The 12,374-nt window shown below is 50.5% G+C and overlaps 1 protein-coding gene and 1 long non-coding RNA gene across 2 annotated transcripts; one reads left to right on the top strand and one right to left on the bottom strand.

Moving 5' to 3' along the window:
• Nucleotides 1-2,068: 2,068 nt before the first annotated feature.
• RPS16 (ribosomal protein S16) lies at nt 2,069-4,821 on the bottom strand. Its single transcript, XM_049901047.1, has 5 exons — nt 4,711-4,821; nt 4,472-4,573; nt 2,558-2,654; nt 2,406-2,453; nt 2,069-2,270 (listed from the first exon to the last, which is right to left on the bottom strand). Exons 1-5 carry the CDS (start codon nt 4,756-4,758, stop codon nt 2,125-2,127), a joined length of 441 nt encoding a protein of 146 aa, XP_049757004.1. The 5' UTR covers nt 4,759-4,821; the 3' UTR covers nt 2,069-2,124.
• A 192-nt stretch (nt 4,822-5,013) lies between these two features.
• Nucleotides 5,014-11,334, top strand: LOC126085340 (uncharacterized). Its single transcript, XR_007519248.1, has 4 exons — nt 5,014-6,534; nt 7,123-7,264; nt 7,409-7,453; nt 9,639-11,334. It is a non-coding gene; the product is annotated as an uncharacterized LOC126085340 (long non-coding RNA).
• The last annotated feature ends 1,040 nt before the right edge of the window (nt 11,335-12,374 follow it).

Genomic DNA, 12,374 nt, shown 5'->3' with positions numbered 1-12,374 from the left:
TGTTCTCTGCTCCTGAACTCCACTCCCTGCCCAAGTCCTACCCCTGCTTCGTGGCCCCAGGTCCAGCGTCCTCAGGAGTACCTTTCTCACTCTTCCTCCAGCCTGTCTAAGCCATTGCCTTTATAGCTGCAGCTGAAGGTGCTCAGCAGTGGCGTTACCTCCTTGGAACACTGCTGCCCTCTCTGGGACACTCAGGCTAATGCCAGCTAAAAGGTAGTTAACCGGAGTTCCAACTCCAGCTCTAGCATAGCATTTGGTGAGTCGCAGAACGTGACCTTGCCCCCAGGCCTGCTTCTTCATTTGTAATCCTTGTATACTGTCACCTCCCCCACAGGGATGGTGTGAGGACGTACCTAACAATTCTCAACGTGGCACCTAGCTGGTATGCTTCAGCCCCACCTATGGCTGTTAAGACTCTCTTTAGGATGCTCTACACCACTGCTGTCCAGTACAACTGTCCTGGAAGGTGGGAATGTCCTGTTATCTATGTGGCCCAACACGTGGCTGTGGAGCACTTCGTGTGCCTACCATGTTGGATACTGCAAAAAATACATAAATGGAAACTAGATAGGCACGGAGTGACTCAAGCTCAAGTTCCTGCTTCTATAAAGCAAATTTGTGAAACTTTCCTCTTAATCACCTTTCAAGTGTGGTATCACATTCTCCCCTACACTCTCAGCAATCACGTGGGACCCCACCACGGGGGGATGGGTGCAGTCACGTAGAAGCCCATTGGCAGGGGCGAGGATAGGTGTGAGGTGTCCAGGTTGGCTGCCCCGGCTGGTGTGGAGGCAGACGGACCCCCATGAACCTCACCAGGTGATCTGCCATTCAAGTCATTATGGACCCACTCCTCCACCAGCAGCAGCTACCACACCGACTGTCTGGCTCCATGGGGGTAGAAAGTGGGTTGTGGTTACTGGGATGGCCACAGCACAAGGCTAGTGCAGATGAAGACAGAAAAACTACCACCCTAAGCATAGCCAGAGCTGCTTTAAGATGGCGGGGGAGGGCCTTTCCTCAGGAAGTTACTGGTCACACCCTGAAGGATGAAGCAAACAACGGCAACAAGAATGGGGCTGCAGACCAAGAAGACTGCCACAAAGACTGAGAAAAAAAATGAAAGGAGGCTGGCATGGCCTGGACTAGAGAGGTCAGAGGGAGATTTCTTAAACTCACACATGCCTCCCTCCCCGCCATGGCTGTTACAAGCTGTTCCCCCCTTACTGGGCCTCCTGCTAACCACACTGCAGGCTGGCAGAGAGAAAACCTCCTTGCCAACCACAGGCACGGCCCTCAGTCGCAGATTTCAGGTTCAACCGGGCATTTCCACTTCCCTTTCTTCATTACGTCTTCCTATCGTTAAAGATGACTGACTGCCCACAATTCCTCTGTTCTTCCGACGTGCCATTAAAATAAAAGTAAAGGAAACAAAGATGTCCAAGCGGCTGTAAAGAACCTACTAAGTCAGAAATGCCTCCCAGTCATGGTGGGAAGAAGTGGTGTGTCCAGTGGCTAATCCACGAGGGAATGACTATTTTGTAAACACAGACCTGCACAGTGGTCCTCACACATCAGTTTCATCACAGAACTGTCCAGACAGAATGTGCATCGAGATGGGGTTTTCCTGAGTGACTGACCAGGGAACATCCACTCTTTAAAATCGTTGTGCTAAATCACCTATAACTAAGAGTGTGACTATTAAATTTTATTTTTCTACTGACAAAAAGTCACAATAAAGGTTAAGACTTTGTGGGGAAAAAAAAAAGAACAAAGGAATAGGAAAAAAAAAAAGAAAAAAAGATGTAAACCTCTAACGGCACCCCACCTACCCAGCCAGCTCTGCAGTCACCAGCAGCCCAGAACCACCTCCAGCTCCCTAGGCTCTCCTGGATGTCACAGGAGAGTGAGACCCACCTGTTCCCATCCTTCCACACTAACTTGAGTGGTGGCTTCTGGAAAAGACTAAAGTCCAGGCTGGGTAAGGGCTGGGAGCATTTCCTGCACTTTGTCTAATAAAAGACCCCCCTGACGCACCCACAGACGATCACAGCATAGTCTTTGAACCTTAAAATTCCATAACCCTTGTTTATTCCAAAGGTGAACCCCGTTCGTCGTGGTGGGTTATCGGTAGGATTTCTGGTAGCGAGCGCGGGCACCAGGACCCCCGAACTTCTTGGACTCACAGCGTCGGGGGTCAGCCACTAGCAGTGTCCGATCATACTGGATGAGGATATCTTTGATTTCCTTCTTGGAAGCCTCATCCACATCTGGGGAAGAGAAAGTTTAGGTGAGCAGGGAAGGTCCTCTTACTTTCTGCAATTCCGAAGCCAGAGCTGGTCCTCAACTTGCACACACCCCCCACCCCACAAGCCATCTGATGGGAAGGACCCACTCTTGCTTACATTTCTGGTAATAAGCAACCAAGGCTTTGGAGATGCACTGGCGTATTGCTGTGGGAAAGATTCACACGAAAAAGGGCATGTGAGCTGCCTGAAGGCCAAAGACTAGGTCTTGCCACCCCCCCCCCACCAAGTGTCCAGGTCCCAGGACTCACCATAAATCTGGGCCACGTGACCGCCACCCTTCACACGGACGCGGATGTCCACACCGGCAAACCGTTCTTTGCCCAGAAGCAGAACAGGCTCTAATAGCTGGAAGAACAAGGAGAAAGAACAGGGCTTTGGGTCACAACCTGGGTGGCTGGGCCACATCACTACGAATCCCTCCTTTCCTTCCACATAGCTTCTGTCATCAGTCTTAAAGTACTAGTGGAAGGGGGATGAACTATCACCCTGAGCCCCTCTAGGAAGCCAAGGAGTCAGTGAGGATTTGAAACAGCCAGGTAAAAGACTGGTGAAATGGGAAGAAATGAAAAAAAAAGAAAAAAAATCAAGCTGGAGTCCTTCCTGTGTTTGTCCCTCTCCGGGTCCCACAGCTCCCATCTTCAAGACTGGTTCTTAGAACGCTGACATTTTAGTTCAACAGTAAGGAAAATCTGTGCGACCACCAAGGCTGCCTCTGAGAGGAGAAAGCCACTCCTGGGCTGCATCAGGTGGCTTCTCTAGGTTCCATACATTCCCTGTGAAGCCTCACACTGAGCTCCAAAAAAACTACAATTATGCTACAAACCTATGGCATACGCTCCCTTCCCTTCTGCTTTACCTGTTTTAGGTCTCCTCCCATAGGAAGCTCGACTTGACCCATCTCCACCCAGGTTTGAGTCAGAAGGTTCCTTTAGGTCCCCCCACGCCAGCCCTGACCCCTCTGGATTAGTGTCTTCTCATGAATCTAGTCTGTCTCCCCCTCCAGACTAAGAGCTCTGAAAGGGCAGGGCCTGGGGTCGTCTGGGTCACCACTGCATCTTGAATATCCAACACAGGGCTGTGGGTGTACGAAGCCTTCAAATAAACAAGCCAGTAACAAGAAAACACTGATACTGAAAATGTTAGACAAGGTAATCTCAGGCACTACCCTATTAAAGTCTTTAATACTGACGTTGCAACATATTTCTACCCAAAATATGTATTTAAAAAGAATATGTTCTCATACGTGCCAAACAGTTTACCCACAGAATCTAATCCATCCCCGAATCTAATTTAGCCTCCTAACTGCCCTACAAGCTAGAATTTACTTCCATTTTACAAACGATGAACCCAAGCGACTTGCCTCAAGAAACATGGCTAGGAAAGGCAGAAATCATTTTAAGCCAAATAAACTGGGGCCTTGGGGCCAGGCCTTGAAAACGAAAAGAAGTAGAACAACCCTTTTCACAACCAAGTATTTAAATAAATCCATATTTGGTTCCTACTCTTTTAACGCTTAATGAGTATCTCATCTACAAGCTCCAGCCCATTTTAGATACCTGAGATTTACCAGAAACAAAACATTGATTCCTGTCCTTAGGGAGCTTACTCTCCACAAGCCAAAAGCGATAAATTGTACACAAGATACACGACCCTCATTACCTTACTACCAAAAAAATATGAAAAACCAAACCCAATGCCGCCAAGTCGATTCCGACTCATAGAGATCCTATAAGACAGAATACAAGCGCCCCATAGTTTCCAAGGAGCGCCTAGTGGATTCGAACTGCCAACCTTTTAGTTAGCAGCTGTAGCACTTAACCCCCACACCACCACAGTTTCCAAGAAATTAGCCTCATTAATTCTAGTACCGCCCTGCTACCCAGTTCCCAGCTGGGGCTGCTTCCAAATAACAATTTTCAAAGCACCTCCAACACCCACTTTTTCACTCTTAAACTCCGCTTTTACTACATTTTCTGAATTTCAAGCTTAGTTCTATCACGAAATACTGTCCTTCCGACCTCGCCTCAGCCCCTTCACATTCCGTCGTTAATACCAGATCCCTCCGCAGCAAGGTCCACCAACTCCAAAGCCCAAATGGGTTTTATCATTTCCGTCTCCAGTGCCCTCCACTCAACCCAAACGCCCATCCTCCATCCCGGCACCTTGTACTGCAATGTGCGCGGCTCGATCATCTCCAGGGGCCGTCCGTTCACCTTGATGAGGCCGTTGCCCCTCTTGCAGTGCGCCACGGCTGTGGCGGTCTTCTGCGGAAAGCGAGAGGCAGAGAGCGGGGCCGCTTGAGTTCCGGGCCCCACCTCTCAGGCTGACTCCAGGCCCCTGCCCACCGGCCTCTCCCAGACCCCAGCCTCCCCGGGCCCGTCCCAGGGGGCGCCCGATCCACCTTGCGCCCGAAGACTTGTACAGACTGCAACGGACCCTTGGACGGCATGGCCGATGGCGTAGACGAGAGCTCCTCACCACGCGGCGATGCAACCAGAAAAAGGAAGGCGCGGCGAAAACCCTGCCGCTTTTCAGGATCTGCGCAGGCGCATTGATCGCTACGTCGCAGCCAGAGGAGGTTTTACGGCTCACGTACGCCAGGGGGCGGGGCCTCGGATCAGTGGCGGGAAGGTGGATCCTGGGAACGGAAGGGGCGCGGTCTTGGCTATGGAAGGGGCGGGGCCTGAAGAGCGACATACGCAGAGGAAGAAGTGAGGTGAGACGGAGCTGTCGCTCAGCCTCGGCTCTCATTCGTCCCCGGCGGTTCTGCTGCTTTAATATTCTCTCTCTGATCCCTGTATTATCGGTTCTCATCCTCCTCTAAAGACCCCCATACACTCCCCGGTAATCTTTCTTCCCTCTGGACATCGTCCTCCCAGAATCCCCCTTCTTCAAAGCCTCTCTCCCCCTAGAATTCACCTTTCACAGAACCCGTCTCCCCACGTCTGTCAGTTTGTCATCCTGTAGGGGCTTGCGTGTTGCTGTGATGCTGGAAGCTATGCCATCGGTGTTCAAACCCAGCAGGGCCACCCATGGCAGACAGGTTTCAGCTGCCCTTCCAGACTAAGACTAGGAAGAAAGACCTGACAATCGACTTCTGAAAAGAGACAGTGGAAACCTTATGAATACCAGCAGAACATTGTCTGATGTAGTGTGGAAGATGAGCCCCTCAAGTTGGAAGGCACTAAAGTAGAGGGTCAGCAAAAAAGAGGAAGACGCTCAAGATGTATTGGCACAGTGGCTTCAACAGTGGGTTCAAGCATAGAAACGATTGTGAAGCTGGCGCAGAACCGGGCAGTGGTTCACCCTGTCCTACGTAGGGACGCTGTGAGTCAGAACCAACTCGAGGCATCTAACAACAACAGGACCTGTCGCAAGATCTTCCTCCCTCTCAGAACCCCAAAGTCTACTTTCTGTAGAATTTCCTTCCCTTCAGAATCTCCTCTTTGCAGCAAGTACCTCGTCTGGAATTTTCCTCACCTGGAACCCTATTCTCAGAGACACTGCGATAGCCCTCTCTTCAGGGTCCCTAAAAACCCATTGCCGTCGAGTCGATTCTGACTCACAGTGACCCTATAGGACAGAGTAGAACTGCTCCACTGGGTTTCCAGGGAGTGGCTGGTGGATTTGAACTGCCGACCTTTTGGATAGCAGCCAAGCTCTTAACCACTGTGCCACTCAGGGTCCCTCCCCTGGCTAGGTACCTTTTTCCAGAACCTCCAAAATCATGTCTTCACTCTCTCCCCCCAAATCACTCTCTTCTCCAGGCCTCCTCTTCACAGAGCTCAGCAACCCCAGGATTGGGTTGCCCCCCTGGTTCCCCAGCAGACCTGCCCCACTCAGGATGCACCCTTCCCAACCAAGAAGCTCCTCTCTTGGGGCTAAGGGGAGACTGGGGTTGCCTCAGTTTGTCTGGAAGTACAGGGTCTGGGGTCCAAGGTTCCAAGGGGTGTGGCAACTCACCTTGGGCCTGAATGGTGGAGACAGGGTGGAGAGAGGAGGCCAGGTCTGAGGCTAAAGGGAGGCACCTGCAGCCCACAGTCCAGCTGCAAAAGGGTGAGAGAGGGAAAGGGACCGGGGGAGGGAGGAAGGGAGCCTACAGAGGCAGACCTGGAGGGAGAGACACACACACATGCAGCACAAGAGAGAGAGAAGCACACATGGAGAAAGAGAGAAAGGCGAAGATGGGCTCAACGGAGAAAAGGAGGAAAAAGAGAGACATCAGGTAAGTCAGAGATGGACCCAGAAAACACAAGTCCAGTAAAAAAAAAAACAAAAAAACCCACTGCCATTGAGTTGATTATCGACGCATAGCGACCCAATACAGGGACTCAAAGTCAGGCCAACAGCCAAAGAAAGAAAAGGCAACCAGACAGATACAGGCAGGCATGAAGATTCCCAGACACCAGACAGAAATAAAAAGGAGAGCAGAGACCCCCAAATACCACCTGCAGACACAGATAAAGTCTAGCTAGCACAGGTGTTTTCCCACAAAACACATCTTAGGCTACAGAGACAGACAGACCACGAATGCTGTCCTGCCATTTGGACCTGGTGAGGGGGAGGGTCCCAAACTCTCCAATCTCCCACACCCTTGCTAAGTGTTCTGTCTTTCTTGAGCCTGGGGGCGGGGGTCAGGGAGCCCTCTGACCCAGCTCTGTCTACTCTGGGGTTACCACCGCCCCCAGCCTCTCAGGGCACATTCCTTGAACATCTGTGATTCGAGTGGAGCTGGAGGGAGAGGCAGGGGGCAGTTCCCTCCACCCATTCCAGTCTTCCAACCTGCTCGTTTTCTCTGTACCTCTCCCTCCAGGATCCCGGGCCAAGGGCCGGAAAAAGTCTAGGAGAGGGCAGGGTGCCCATGTGGCCTCTCTGGACCATCCTCCTGCCAGTGCGACCCTTGGAGGGCCTGGGGCCCCCCCCTGCCCTCTCAGATTTTTATCAAGACGATTCTGGTGAGGAGGAGGAGGGGCAGGGGTGGGAGGGGAGATCCAGCAGACCGGGACAGGCTAGTGGGGGAGGGGGCGGGGACATGTTTGAGGAAGGGTCAGGCTCTCCCTCTCCAATTCCTGATTCTCCCTCCTTCCCCCAAATTGTAGGGAAACAGAAATGATGGCACGCTCTACACGCCAGATGATCTCTCGGTGAGTGTTTTATTAGCTCTTTACTGAAGCTGGAAGTTTAGGGGGAATCCACTAGAGTCTGTGAACTCACTTGCATGTCTGCTTAGGGGTTCAAGGTAGGAGGCAGCGGGGCTGCTCTGGCTGCTCAGCCCCAGCCTTGACAGACGGTACATTGTTAACTGCTGACTCCAGCACCTAGAACAGTGATTGGCACAGAACAACAGCAGTGATGATGACGATGATTGCAGCTACACTTCTTAGGTATCAGGTGCCGTCAAGTCGGTTCCGACTCATAGCGACCTTATGTACAACAGAAAGAAACACTTGCTTCGTCCTGAGCCATCCTCATGATCGTTGCTATGCGTGAGCCTGTGGTTGGGGCCACTGTGTCAGTCCATCTCATTGAGGGTCTTCCTCTTTTTCACTGACCCTCTACTTTACCAAGCATGATGTCCTTCTCCAGGGATTAGTCCCTCCTGACAACACGCCCAAAGTATGTGAGATGTAGTCTCACCATCCTTGCTTCTAAGGAGCATTCTGGTTGTACTTCTTCCAAGACAGATTTGTTTGTTCTTTTGGCAGTCCATGGTGTATTCGATGTTCTTCGCCAACACCACAATTCAAAGGCGTCAATTCTTCTATGCTTAAGGAGTGCTAACCCTGTGCCAGGAGCCGTGGTGGTGCAGTGGTTAACAGCAATGGCTGCTAACCAAAAGGTCAGCAGTTCGAGTCCACCAGCCACTCCTTGGGGCAGTTCTACTCTGCCCTATAGGGTTCCTATGAGTTGGAATCGACTTGACGGCAATGGGTTTTATCCTGTGCCAGGTGCTGGTCTAAGTCCTTTAAGGTCTGTAGTTTATTTTCTTTTCATACCAACCCTATGAGATAGACAGGGCCACCATGTGTGGGCCTGAAGACTGAACACAGCACAAGGACCCCACATCTACAAGGATAGTATTCACATCCTAGATGTTATGGATTTGTACAGAAGATGGCAGTGAAGTGTCTTGTTCTAACAAAATCAGCACATTATGGCACTTTTTCCAACATTTAGAAATGCCTTAAGGAGGAAGGATCTTTTTCTGACTTGTACAAAGGTACCTTATGGGCTAGTGTTGGCCCTGAAGGTAGGGGTTATTCTGAACCCTGTTTTACAAAGGAGGAAACAGGCCCAGTGAGGTGAGGGGGCTTGTCCCAGGCCACAAGTCAGAAGCCCTGAACCCACTGTTGTTGGGTGGATTCCGACTCATGGCGACCCTGTGTGTTTACAGAGTAGAATTGAGTTCCATAGGGTTTTCTTGGCTATAATCTGCCGAAGCAGATTACCAGGCCTTTCTTCGGGGCGGGTTCAAACACCAACCTTTAGGTTAGCAATTTATTGCAAACCGCTTGCGTCCTCTAGGGAACTTGTCAGACGCTCTGGAGGTGGAGATTTCAGATTGGCCTTCTGCAGAGACTCCAGTCCCCTCTGGCCCCACAGGTGTGTCCTGCTGAGACTCCAAGCTGCTTCAGGCTGGAGCTGTCTGTGGTTAGGTTCGAGGAGAGTCCATCCATGGGGATTGTTGTGTTCCGGCTGCAGCGCCTGCTGGATGCTCTCGGGTCCCAGCTGTGGGTGGCCAGCCAGGGCCCTTGCCCACCCTGTGAGAGACACCCCCAGAGACCTATCCCCCTCTTTCTGGCCAAGCTCTTGGAGTTATTACAAGGGGCTTGTGCCCGACACCTGCCAGCAGCATGAGTCTTGGAGGATAGACTCTCAGGTACCTGAGGAAAGGCTGGGTGAGAAGAGGTGGGAGGAGACTTGACTCCCAGCCTCAACTCCCAAACCCAAGCCTTCTCCTTCTAGGCCAGAGAGCCCCACCTGGAGCCCGGGAAGAGAGGAGACCACCCAAACCCACTGCCACAGAGTCGATTCCGACTCATAGGGACACTACAGGACAGGGTAGAATTGCCCCACAGGGTTTCTAAGACTGTAAGTCTTTATGGAAGCAGACTGCCACATCTTTCTCTTACAGAGTGGCTGGTGGGTTTGAACAGCCAGCCTTTCGGTTAACAGCCAAGCGCTTAACCACTGTATTACCAGGGCTCCTTGAAAAGAGGAGAGAGGGAGGAAAATAAGGTAACCTCTGAAGCCCGAGGTCTCTGACCTTCCGGGGCAGGAGGTTAGGTCAATTAGCCTCATCTGGCCCCCGATCTCCTTCTCTTTCAGATTCTCTTCTCCCAGGAGAGGACAGAGCATTGCACAGGTGGCCTCTAAGCTCATCTCCATCCCTTGAGGCCTGGGAAATTTCTGTGACTCACATCCCTGGTTTCAAATAATTACCATCTGGAGAACTTTCAAGAAATACTGATGCCCAGGCCCCAGCTTGGTTAGCCAGAGTCCGGGAGCTAAAATGATGGGCTCAAGCATAGCAATGATTGTGAGGATGGCGCAGGACCCGGCAGCGTTTCATTCTTTTGTACATAGGGTTACTATGAGTTGGAACCGACTCGACGGCACCTGACAATAACAACAATAAAAGGTCTGAGCCCGGAGGTTTTGCTAATTGGTCTCTGGTGGAGCCTGAGGGTCTGTACTTTTTTGAGGTATAGTTTGCATACAGTAAAACGCACCCATTTTAAGCCTACGCTTCAACACGTTCTGACTAACGTGTGCACACTGCCACAATCCCGATAGGACGTTTCCATCACCCCAAAAGGTTTTCTCATGGAGTCAGTCCTTATCCCGGCCCTGGACGCCCACTAGTCTGCTTTCTGTTTGTAGAGACTGGTTTTTCCTGTTCTAGAATTTCAGACGAATGGGATCATACCATACATCCCCTCGTGTCTGGCTTGTTTTGTGCAGCATGTTTTTGAGAGTCACTGATGTTGTGTATCGGTTAGTTCCTCTCTCTTGCTGAGCAGTATTCCATTATACTGATGTACCACAGCTTATCTTTTCTCCTCGTGAGGACACTTGGGTTGCGTCATGGATTGAATTATGTCCTCCCAACAATGTGTATCGATTTGGCTGGGCCATGATTCCCAGTACTGTGTTACTGTCACCCATTTTGTGACTGTAATTTTATGTTAAAGAGGATTAGGGTGGGATCGTAACACCACCCTTACTCAGGTCACATTCCTGATCCACTGTAAAGGAAGCTTCCCTAGGGTGTGGCCTGCACCACCTTTTATCTCTCAAGAGATAAGGGAAGCGAGCAGAGAGTTGGGGACCTCATACCCACAAAGAAGCACCTAGAGCATCCTTTAGACCCAGGGTTCCTGTGCGGAGAAGCTCCTAGCCCAGGGGAAGATTGGTGAGAAAGACCTTCCTCCAGAGCCCACAGAGAGAGAAAGCCTTCCCCTGGAGCTGGCACCCTGAATTTGGACTTTTAGCCTACTTTGCTGTGAGAAAATAAACTTCTCTCTGTTAAAGGCATCCACTTGTATTTCTGTTACAGCAGCACTAGATGGCTAAGACAGGTTGTTTTTAGTTTGGGAGGCTATTATGCATCTCTCTCTGTCTCTTTTTACACTTTCCAAGTATTCTACCGTGCTGCCAGAGTTGGGAGCTGAGAACCACTAACAGCCTGAGGAAGGACTTTCCATGGGGGGAAAATGACCGTTTGCGCTCTTTCCTGGAGTAAACACCTTTCTGCAGCAGCGTGCAGTCAACAGACTCTCTACGCAGAATCTTGCTGTAAAGAGCTGCTGTTGAAAGCCTCTGGACAAGTCTTTTGTTCAATGTGCCCAGCCCCTCCCCACTCTATTGTAGGTTCAATTTTGGGATTGTTGGGTTGGGATGGGTGTGCTTATACCGAAAGGGACCTGTGGTATATGCACTCCCTGGCAGCTGAGCTGCTGAGCCTGCTGCTGTCCCCAATTGTCGCCACACCACATTCCCGTGTAACTATGTGTATATTAAATTTCTGTAAATTGAGTCCAGCTGTCTCATTGCATATGTGAGAAATTTTAGCAATGTGTTCTAAAAGCTTTTTTTTTTATTCCTCCAGCAGGTTAACTTTTCCTGTTTCTCCCTTATATCTGTTCTCTTTACCACCTGTCTGACAAATAATCACTGATGCATAAATTCATATTTAAACGAATTTAGGGAGACTGCAAGGAAAAAACAAGAGCTTTGGGGGTCACCTTGGGGTGAAGTCCTGGGTCTGTCACTTTACAGCTAGCTTATTTTTCTGAGCTTCAATTTCTTCCTCTACAAACTGGGGTATATACCTCTGTGACGTAAATGCACTAAACTACTAACCTAAAAGGAGCCCTGGTGGTGTAATGGTTAAGCACTGGGGTGCTAACCGAAGGGTTGGCCGTTCAAACCCACCAGGCACTCTACGGGAGGAAGACCTGGAAATTTACTCTTGTAAAGATCACAGCCTAGGAAACCCTATGCAGCAGTTTTGGGAGCCCTGGTGGTGAAGTGGTTAAGTGTTTGGCTGCTAACCAAAAGGTCGGCAGTTCAAATCCATCCTTGGAAACCCTAGGGGCAGTTCCAGTCTGTCCTATAGGGTCACTATGAGTCGGAATCAACGCCACAGCAATGGGTTTTGGTTTGGTTACTAACCTAAAGGGAAGCCTGGCCGTGCAGTGGGGTTGGCGATTGGAACTCACTGAGCGGCTCTGCAGAAGGCTTGCCGATCTGCTTCCATTAAGATTACAACCCCAAACCCGTGCGGACCTCAGTTCTACTGTGTAACACACGGGCTCGCTATGAGTCGGAGTCTACTCCACCGCAACTGGCAAATCAAGCATGTGAAGTCTTCTTGATTATTGTTATTACTTGCTAATTTCCTGCCTCCTGACAGCATTTTTTTTTTTTTGACAGCATGGCACGCCGTGTTAGCGGCTTGAACTAACAAATAAATAGCGCATTATATTCAAGTTCGATTTCCAAGCTGGAAGGACCCAAAAATCTGACCTCGGACGGGGGGCGGGGGCGAAAGGGTGGGGC

This window comes from Elephas maximus, chromosome 11 (genome assembly GCF_024166365.1).
Source record: "Elephas maximus indicus isolate mEleMax1 chromosome 11, mEleMax1 primary haplotype, whole genome shotgun sequence".
NCBI lineage: Eukaryota > Metazoa > Chordata > Mammalia > Proboscidea > Elephantidae > Elephas > Elephas maximus.
The sequence above is the reverse complement of the archived record's forward strand: the minus strand, read 5'-3'. Positions and strand labels throughout refer to the sequence as shown.